The 10,664-nt window shown below is 43.8% G+C and overlaps 1 protein-coding gene across 1 annotated transcript in view; it reads right to left on the reverse strand.

Annotated features, from left to right (window-relative positions):
* Positions 1–10,225, reverse strand: part of BNIP3 (BCL2 interacting protein 3) — a 97,937-nt gene extending 87,712 nt beyond the window's left edge. Inside the window, exon 1 of the mRNA XM_069239743.1 lies at positions 10,036–10,225. Within this exon, the coding sequence (XP_069095844.1) occupies positions 10,036–10,081 (46 nt within the window). The 5' untranslated portion in view covers positions 10,082–10,225. The remainder of the gene's footprint in view (positions 1–10,035) is intronic.
* Positions 10,226–10,664: the final 439 nt, after the last annotated feature.

The following is a 10,664-nucleotide window of genomic DNA, read 5'->3' on the forward strand; positions in this document are numbered from 1 at the left end:
CATTTCTGACCCCCTTGGGGGCAGATGGGCCTATTTCTTTTAGGCCCATCTGCCCCCAAGGAGGGCAGAAACCACCAATACACCAGGGATTTTTCTTTTGTTCCCCTTTGTTTTTTGTGCTGGGTGCGCCCCCTTTCGCTAGGGTCGCTCTCCCCAAAGGGGGCACAGAGCTGTTGGACATTTCTGCCCCCCCCCCTTGGGGGCAGATCAGCCTATTTTTTAGGCCCATCTGCCCCCAAGGGGGGCAGAATTCTCTTAGGCACCAGGGATCTTGTGTGTGTGTTCTGTTTAAGGGGGGCTGCCCCTTTGGCAAGCCCCCCCAAAAGGGGGCACATTCCTGATGGCCATTTCTGCAGCCTATTTTTTTTAGGCCCATCTGCCCCCAAGGGGGGTAGAATCTACTTAGGCACCAGGGAAAATATCTAAGTTCTTGGTGACGGGTGTTTGCCAACTGGCGAAGAATTTGTATTTGAGATTATAACAGTGTATTTCTTCTTTTTTGTTCTAGTTCACAGCTTTTGCTTCCCTTGCTGTGGATCCTTGTGGTTTTGGCAGTATTTGTCCTGCGGTTTGCATAGTTGCATGTTTTAGGTAAGTAAAAGCAATTTACTCCAAAGGATTATTGTTGACATGCATGAATGACATGTTTGTAGGTGGTGTACTAAATGCAGGATTGTGTGTGAAATTGTTCTTAGATTTGTGCACAATGATATTTGCGTTGTCATATGTCTAATTTCTTTTTTTCTTTTTAGTGGGATATCATTGGTGATTGCTGTGTCTCTGCAGAGCAGTTGCTGGTGAGTCTAACTTTTTCAGGTAAGTGAGTGGTATAGTTTTTTAGTACATAACTCTTTGTAATAAAGCTACACTTTGTTTATTACTTATTTTAGACAGTACTGGTTATTGCTGGCAATCCATATGTTGCTAGAAAGGATCATGCCTAGCCACAGAGTGACCGCTCAGCAGGTTGTTGCCATGCTTTTTGAGTCGTCTTCTGACCACGATTATGAGACTGACTCTGCATCTGAGACAGAGAAGGAAGTGAGAGATTCTGGCAGTGAGTTTTCTGTCTGAGAGGATTCTTCAGATGAGGAAGCCACTCTCAGTGTAGATGAAGGGCCTGTTTTAGAGGAGGAAATTGATATGCCAAGAGTGCAGCAGCCCGGGGCTGAAGGGTTTCCCTGACACCTGGATTGCCCCAAACATGGAGCAGCCACAGTTACCTGCATTTACTGGTCTCCCAGGGTGTAGAGTCAATACGGAAAACTTTTAGCCTGTCAATTTCTTTCACTTGTTTATGGACAATGTATTTTTGGAAGAGATTGTTGAGCAGACTGATTTGTATGCGAAGCAATATTTGAGGGACAACGCTGCCAGACTTAGGCCTCAGTAGAGCTACTCAGTGGGCTCCCACTAATCAGGAAGAGATGAAAAACTTTTTAGGTTTGACTTTTTTTATGGGGTTGATGAGGAAGCCGTCACTGGCTTTTTATTGATCTACTAGTCTCTTGACGGCAACAGCTATATTTCCTGCAACTATGACTCGTAATTGCAATTTGTTTCTTCTTCATATGCTGCATTTTGTAGACAATGCTTTAGCCTTGCCACAAGATCACCCTGATTGTGACCGTCTTTTTAAAATTAGGCCTGTCCGTGATCATTTTGTAGATCGGTTTTCAGAGGTGTATGTTCCAGGCAAGGAGATAAGTGTGGACGATTATTTGGTTCGGTTCAAGGGGCATTTGGTTTGTAGGCAGTACATTCCAAGTAAGAGGGTGCAGTATGGAATTAAATTGTATAGGCTGTCAGAAAGTAGTACAGGATACTTGTATAATTTCCACGTCTACACTGGTAGGAATTCTCGTATTGACCCCCCTGGTTGTCCACCCACTTTTGGAGTTAGCGAGACAATTGTGTGGGAGCTTAGTAGACGACTGTTTAACAAAGGTCACCATCTGTACATAGATAATCTCTACACTGGAGTGCAGTTGTTCAAGGAGTTTTTTTTTTAGAGTGGACACTGTTGCTTGTGGCACAATCCATTCTAACCGGAAAGGCTATCCATGGGAGCTTGTCTGTAAAAAACTTGAGAGGGGACAGTGCAGTGCCTTGCGGAATAATGAGCTGCTAGCTCTGAAATTTTCAGACAGGAGGGATGTGTACATGCTATCTACCATCCATGATGAGAGCACTTCCCCTGTGACTGTTTGGGGTCAGGTTGCCGAAGTGCGCAAACCTGCGTGCATTTTGGACTACAATAAGCACATGGGTGGTGTTAATAGAGTAGATCAGAGGTTGGAACCTTACACTGCTCTTCATAAGTCTTACGTGTGGTATAAAAAGTTGTCCCAACATTTATTTCATTTGGCAACTTTTAATGCTTTTATTGTGTTCAAGGATTGGTCACCTGAGTCAAGGATGACATTTGATAGAGAGCCTTATTGTGGTGGAACAAGCAAAAGTTCCTAGAGTAGCAGTGGTGGAGGATGTGGCTAGATGAAAGATCGCCACTTTCCAGATGATATTCCTCCCACTCCCAAAAAAGGACTTGCCCACTAAGAAATGTAGAGTATGTGCCCGAAGAGGTATCCGGAAGGAGAGACGGATGTACTGCCCCGATTGCCCTTCAAAGACTGGGCTGTGTGTGGCCGGCTGTTTCAGGAGTTACCACACCCAAAAACTTTTTGGGGGAAATACCGTGAGCGTAAACTGCCTGTTTTATATTTTCAGATGTTCAGTTTCACATTTCTGTCATGTTTTCAGTTAGAGCTTTTGTGTTTGTAGTTTTGTTCTTATTTTATAATTAGTTAGTGGTTTCTTTGTTGTTTATAAACAAAAAATAGCGATGGCCTGTGCTTGGGGTGGTGCTTGGCTGGCGGTGTGCGTTGGATGGTGCTTGACTGGCGGTGTGCGTGGGGTGGAGCTTGGCTGGCGGTGCCAACCAAACGTCAGTCCACACACTCCCATCAGCTAGTGTGAATGCTGTATCAGGCATGTTGGCGTATGTAAGTGACGGGCCCTTGAGTGGCGCTGTCTGTCGATGCAAGTGTTGTAATGTGCTGGGCCCGTGGCTGGCGACGTGAACGGTCTTGTGCATGTCATGTATGAAAGGTGTGTGAATGGACTGTAAAACGGTTGGTGCCTTGACGCGGCTTTACAGCTCACGAGCTGTGAGTCATTGGTTCAGTTTTTTGGCCTTTCAGTTACTAACAGTGCATTTCATTTTTGTGAAATGTCTTGTTAATAAAATTTGATCTACTGAATCATCAATCACCCTTGTGCCAAATCCAACCGGTATGTGTGGTAAAAATGACAAAACCTGCTCCGCTGTAATCAGGTGTCGCAGCACACCTGTGACACGCTAGGTGTCTCAGGTGAGACCCCGATGATGAAGTATGCCACCAACCTGGTTGGTGGGCGAGTGGTCTTTTTAACATAACCTAAGTGCATTTCTTTTCACAATTTTAGTGTTTGGAACATCACAGAAGTACGTGGACACATCAAAATGATATATTACAAAACTACCTGTGTTTGGGGGGGGGGGGGGGGGGGGGGGGGAGGGTGCACCTTTGTTTTTGGTCCCGGGTGCGGCCTTCATCCAGGGAAACCTACCAAACCTAGACATTTTTTTAAACTAGACACCCCAAGGAGTCCAGGGAGGTGTGGCTTGCGTTGATCCCCAAACATTTTCTTACCCAGACTCCTCTGCAAACCTCAAAATTTGCTTTTAGAAAAGCATATTTTCCTGACTTTTCTTTGTAGGGTCACCGCTCCAGCACAGGATTCCTACTCCCCAGCGTTCCCCTCAGTCTCCCAAGTAAAATGATGCCTCACTTGTGTGGGTCCCCAAAGCAGAGTCAGCCTAAAGATGTATAAAAGAAAAATATGTGCTTATCAACTCGCTGTGCTATGCCCTCAATCTCTACAGGTTTTTGGCCTTTCACTGTTGCAGGCACCTGGGCCCCCCACAAAAGTGAGGTATCATTTTTAATCAGGAGACTTGGGGGAGTGCTGGATGGAAGGAAATTTGTGGCTCCTCTCAGGTTCCAGAACTTTCTGTCACCGAAATGTGAAGGAAAGGTGTTTTTTTAGCCAATTTGACATTTGCAATGGATTCTGGGTAAGAAAACACTGGGGGGGGGGGGGAATCAACGCAAGTCACACCTCCCTAGACTCCCTCGGGTGTCTAGTTTTCAGAAATGTTTGGGTTTGGTAGGTTTCCCTATATGGCTACTGAGCCCAGGACCAAAAACGTAGGTGCCCCCCCCCCCACAAAAAAAACTGCTTTGTATTTGATAATTTTGATGTGTCCACATTGTGTTTTGGGGCATTTCCTGTTGCAGGCACTAGGCCTATCCACACAAGTGTGGTATCATTTTTATCAGGAGACTTGGGGGAGGGGGCAGGGGGGAACGCTGGGTGGAAGGAAATTTGTTGCTCCTCTCAGATTCCAGAACTTTCTGTCACCGAAATGTGAGGGAAAAGTATTTTTTGCCAAATTTTGAGGTTTGCAAAGGATTCTGGGTAACATAACCTGGTGAGAGCCCCACAAGTCACCCCATTTTGGATTCCCCTAGGTGTCTAGTTTTCAAAATAATGCACAGGTTTGGTAGGTTTCCCTAGGTGCCGGCTGAGCTAGAGGCCAAAATCCAAAAGGTAGGCACTTTGCAAAAAACAAGTCTGATTTCAATATAAAAATGTGATGTGTCCATGTTGCGTTTCCTGTTGCGAGCATTAGGCCTACCCACGCAAGTGAGGTACCATTTTTATCGGGAGACTTGGGGGAAACACAGAATAGCAAAACAAGTGTTATTGCCCCTTGTCTTTCTCTACATTTTTCCTGCCAAATGTAAACAGTGTGTAAAAAAAAAAAGACGTCTATTTGAGAAATGCCCTGTAATTCACATGCTAGTATGGGCACCCCGGAATTCTGAGACGTGCAAATAATCTCTGTTTCTCAACACCTTATCTTGTGCCCATTTTGGAAATACAAAAGTTTTCTTGATATCTGTTTTTCACTCTTTATATTTCAGCAAATGAATTGCTGTATACCTGGTATAGAATGAAAACCCACATCAAGGTGCAGCTCATTTAGTGGCCCTGGGTTCCTAGGGTTCTTGATGAACCTACAAGCCCTATATATCCCCTCAACAAGAAGAGTCCAGCAGATATAACGGTATATTGCTTTAAAAAATCTGACATTGCAGGAAAAAGTTACAGAGTAAAACGTGGAGAAAATGGCTGTTTTTTTTACCTCAATTTCAATCTTTTTTATTTCAGCTGTTGTTTTCTGCAGGAAACCTTTTCAGGATCTACACAAATTACCCATTGCTGAATTCAGAATTGTGTCTACTTTTCATAAATGATTAGCTTTCTGTGATCCAGCATCAGTTTCACACCCATTCCTGTCACTAACTGGAAGGAGGCTGAAAGCACAAAAAAAAAAAAAACATTTTTTAATGAGTTATGTCCCAGTAAAATTCCAAAATGGTGTTGAAAAACTGGGTTTTGAGATTCAAGTCTGCCTGTTCCTGAAAGCTGGGAAGATGGTGATTCTAGCACCATAAACCCTTTGTTGATGCCATTTTCAGGGAAAAACCACAAGCCTTCTTCTGCAACCATTTTTTCAAAAAAAAAGAAGAAAAAAAACTACATTTTCGCTGTATTTTGGCTAATTTCTTGGTCTCCTTCAGGGGAACCCACAAACTCTGGGTACCTCTAGAATCCCTTGGATGTTGGAAAAAAAGGATGCAAATTTAGTGTGGGTAGCTTATGTGGACAAAATGTTATGAGGGCCTAATTGCAAACTGCCCCAAATAGCCCAAAAAAGGCCTGGCACCTGAGGGGGAAAAGGCCTGGCAGCGACGGCGTTAACATCGAAAGGTCTATTTTTCAAAGATGAATATTTACAATGTAGCCTACCTGGCCATAAAACCGGCCCACAGCTGCCAAAAAACGTCCCAAAGAATGATCTGTCAAAGTACCCCGTCAGGGACTGCCTGATTGCCCCATATTCAAGTCCGACCCAGTTTAATAACTCATTCACTGCCTGATATGTTAGGTATATTGCTACAGTAGTTATATGATTTATACATATTTACTGGCGAAATAACAAACGGTCACAATGGTATTGGCACAATTAATACACAATGGGTAAGGGTGATTGCCACAAAACTAATCGGCACACCTTGACATTGCTAGTAGCTGTGCGACATTTGCATTCTATTAAAAGACTATTTGCAATCCAAAGAAACTTTTAGCAGCATTTGATATTAAAAAAAATGACTGTAGGTGGGGAAGTCAGAAAGGCCCTCAGGCTGGTTCAGTCCAAAGGCCTCCAGCTTGGCATTGGGAACAAACAAACACAAACAAGCACGGAAACCTCTTCCGCTCTTTTAAGAAGTTCTGTACATGAAAGAATTTAAAGCATCTTGCAAAAAAACAGCGCTGCTGTGAGAGTAGGAACATGATTTACATTTGAAATGCACATTTGTCCTCTTCCTTGCAGTTTACATTATACGCAGAACAAGGAAATGAAAAGATGACTCGCAGACAGCAAACGATTACATTTCGCATATCCGGCATGTTTTGAAAGGAAGCGCCATTCTACCTCATGTGACATTATGAAGTCTTTTTAGTCTGTTTTCTAGTGTCTCTTAAGGTGTGGGGCTTCTTCTGAAAAAGCAGTGTGCGTGATGTCAAAAAAAAACAAGCATTTGCATGCAAACGGGTACCGCGTTTGCTCATGTTAGAGCTGATAGCGTTGTAAACTCCTAACCCGACTTTTCACCTATCGGCAAAAGTGTATTTATGTACGTAACCTGAAAAGTGCAATTAACTGTGTAAAGCGCTCGACTTCTGCCAAGCGAAATTGCGCTAGTAAAATAGAGAAAAAGTAGTCCACCAGCCGGACAGAAAACAGCGAGCCTCGCATGTTTTCTGTACTTGGTCGATGCGCTCGAGGAGGGCTAGCCACCGGAAAAGGCATGACGTGTGCATGCCTTCGACTAATGAAAGCAAGCGAATTTTAATAGTCAAGCCCACGAATCAATGAAAAACAATGACGTGATGTCGACAGGGCTCCGGGCCCTTTTCTAGTAACTAAAGCGTCTCGCTGCAATACACATGCGTAAGCGCATGCAATGCAGGCTCGACCCTAAAAACTAAAGTCAGTAATGACACATGTAAATGGAATGAATATTCCACAATTCCTTACAGTTAGGTTGTTCTATTAGGGAAAAGGTCAATCTATGTTTTTTTGTTCCATAGAGTTTTGGGGTGTTTGGATTCTGGAGTGCCTTATAATATTATCGCAGATAACCTTTTGTAGTTATGTCACACCCGGTTTATCCAATTTGCTTCTAGAAAGATTGTTCTGTCTGTGCTGGGTAGATTGTGTGTGATTTTTTTTTTTTTTTTTACTTTTGCAAGTTAATTTTATTGATGGTATGAAAAAAAAATTGCTAGTTTAGCTCTGGAAAATTATAGTTTCAAAGTATCCCCTAATTTTCTGTAAGAGTCAAGAGAAAATTACTTCTGTGGCTGAACTGTAAATTGTGTGAGCAAAAATACTAAACTGAAATCCTTGCTTTCAAATTAGGCCAAATTGTGCGACCCCGGCCAAATAAGTTTACATTAACGTCCTTCATTATCCTTAATGAACTTTATCAAGTAACTCGATGTGTTGGCTTTCTCCAAAAATACCTAATACATAAACAGTTTATTAGAGGGTAATGTGGTGAATTGAAACGAATGTCAAAGTACAAGTAACTATCAACACTTTCTAAGCAATCTTGTCCTTGATAATCGTTTGTGTTGTTCACATGCTGAGTCTTTTGAATCCTCGGCACTTACCCACTTATAACAATTAAGATATATTGTTGTCTGCATCCATTTTAACAGACTCAAAACTAGATGTTCAAAGATAAAATGCCAACGTATTTACTAAACAAAATGCAAATCTGGCCAAATGCAAAGAGTATAAAATTAATATAAACACACACACACACACACACACACACACTGGTATGTCAGAAAAGTAGCAACACAAAAGGATGATGGACGGAGTGCTGAACAATGCAAACACTCACCCCCAGTCACAGATCTGGGTTTAATCCATCGTTCTTTTGCTCACCATGCCACCCCAGTTTTGACCCAACCATATGCAAATCAGTCTTGACCCTGGTCCTCATGGGAACAGTCCAGCCCGAACTGCCAAGCCAGGTCCTCCCTGGACCGGAAACAAGCATCCTAGGACTGGTTTCAGGGTTTCACCCTTCATCAGCCAGGCTAGCTTGAATCCAGTGGCACGGTAAGCAAGGGACCCACGTCTGGGCATACCCTTCCCACTTAGGGCAACTTTGGCAACACAAAAGAATGATGGACGGAGTGCTGAACAATGCACTCACTCACTCCCAGGATGCTTGTTTCCGGAGGAGGTGTGTCACAAACTGGGCCGCAGATAAAACTAGCAGGCCATCTGCAAATGATAATTGGAAAGATTATATAAACCCATGCAGGTTTGCTTAAAATGTTTAAATATGACTTTGTATTTGCATATACTTATATACACATTCAAAATCACCAAACATTTTAAGCAAACGTGGGCTCGTTTATCGTCTTCAAACATCACTACATCACTACTTTACAGTGAAAGGTAGTTTGTCAAAATGTGTATGGCAAGGTGCATGGTCTGTTTTGTTTTCTGTTATCTCCCAGCAAATTCAACAGCTGTGGAGCTGGTGCACGGAGCCACTTGTCAGTGGCATTTTGAACTTTTACAACGTGGTTTAGTCTATTTCAAAGACTGCTTGTTTCACGCAACAAAACAAAAGTAACTTCTGCTCGTATATTCTGTTAGACTTAATTATTTCATCCACATGATGAATTAAAACAAGATTAAGCGTGTATATTGAGAGAATGGAACAAAATGAAGGTATATGACCATTTACAAACTGCCGGAGCGTGTGTTGTTTCTTTGGCTTTCCACATAGTGAGAAGTAGCCGTAGCCTAGGAGGCCATTTTTAGGGTCGAGCCTGCGTTGCATGCGCTCGCGCATGCGTATCGCAGCGAGACTCTTTAGTGTTCAGAAAAGGGCTCGGAGCCCTGTCAACGTCACATAAGTGTTTTTTTTTGGTTCGTGGGCTTCCCTAATAAAATCTGCTTGCTTTCATTAGTCGAAGGCACGCATATGTCATGCCTTTTCTGGTGGCTAGCCCTCCTCCAGCGCAGCGACCAAGTACAGAAAACATGCGAGGCTCGCTGTTTTCCATCGGGCTCCTGGACTTCTTTTTCTCTCATTTGCGAGCGAGATCTCGCTTGGCAGAAGTCGAGCGCTTTACATAATTAATTTCACTTTTTCGGGTTATGTCCATAAATGCACTTTTGCCCGATAGGTGAAAAGTCGGGTTATGAGTTTACAACGCGATCAGCTCTAACATGAGCAAACGCGAGACCCGTTGCATTGCAAATGCTTGTTATTTGGAGCAGCCCTGCCACAGTATAACTGGCTGTGCTCTAGACAGGCACACAGGTGGCAATTCGAAAAGGTTTTTTTAAGCACACAACAGCAGTTCCAGACTGGGTATGCACCTGTTCAAAATGTTGAGGGCCGCCACTTGTGTGCACTGCCCATTCTCGGCACCCTGGAACTGTCACGCGTAGCTATGTAAACAGTTTTTCCACTACGCACGTAATTTTAACTGCTGCGATTACAAGTGTTTGTTTAGCCCACACCCGAGGCTCGCTCTGTTGAGAACCTTTGCTCTCCCCTGCGTTTCACACTCCACGTAGAGACATCCCTCTTCCCTCTCCGTGTCTTGCCAAAAGGATACCCGACATGGTCCGGGCCGATGCTATCTAATTTTAGTACGGGCTGCCTCGGGTGTTTGTCATAATACTGCCTGTCTTCAATAAAGAGACGCTATCAAAAACGCTGAAGGAAGATATAAGCGCCACCCAAGCGCCCTGCTCAGGCACGACGAGGCTGCTGCTGGAAGGGGAGGGTGAGAGGATATGGACTCCAAAGTTCTTACCCTGTAAGTTTTCCTCCTGTGGAATGAGCCCTTCGCCTTGTGACATGCTGCCCCTGGTTGTGTGCCTCTTCTTCGGCTGCCTATCCTACTGCTCCTGGCTCAACTTCTTTTTGTCTGCGCTGCTACCACCGCTGCCTGTGTTGTTGTTATTGTCTGCACTGCAACTACTGGTGCCAGCTGCTGAAATGACGCGTACACAGGCGGTGACTTGATTGGCTCTTCACGGATCCCGCCTACCTGTGACGTGAAAACAGACGAGCGCAGCAAAGCGGGGCTGGGAAGATAATTCGAAAAAGTGGACCGGATTATCATGCTGTTTTGTGACTAGGAGGACAACGGGAGCGCGATACATCAATATACGTCCCAAACTTAAAGATGATTGAAAAACTAAAGATGAATGGACTATTTTGTTATTAAGTGTTCATTCTAGCATATGATCCGAAACATCCCATCACAGTATGGTCGCAACTCTAAACTCTTCATAGTTCTGACTAAAGGCAGGCTAGTGTTTTCGAAAGACAAGCTAGTGCTTTTTCTGATTTGCAGAGGAAGGCGGATCTGTTCACTGCTTTCGATGTTTCTCTGCAGGGTGAAGTCACGTGGGCTGCAGCAGCAGTTCGTCAGCAGTC

This window comes from Pleurodeles waltl, chromosome 6, assembly GCF_031143425.1.
Source record: "Pleurodeles waltl isolate 20211129_DDA chromosome 6, aPleWal1.hap1.20221129, whole genome shotgun sequence".
In the NCBI taxonomy this organism is placed as follows: Eukaryota; Metazoa; Chordata; class Amphibia; order Caudata; family Salamandridae; genus Pleurodeles; species Pleurodeles waltl.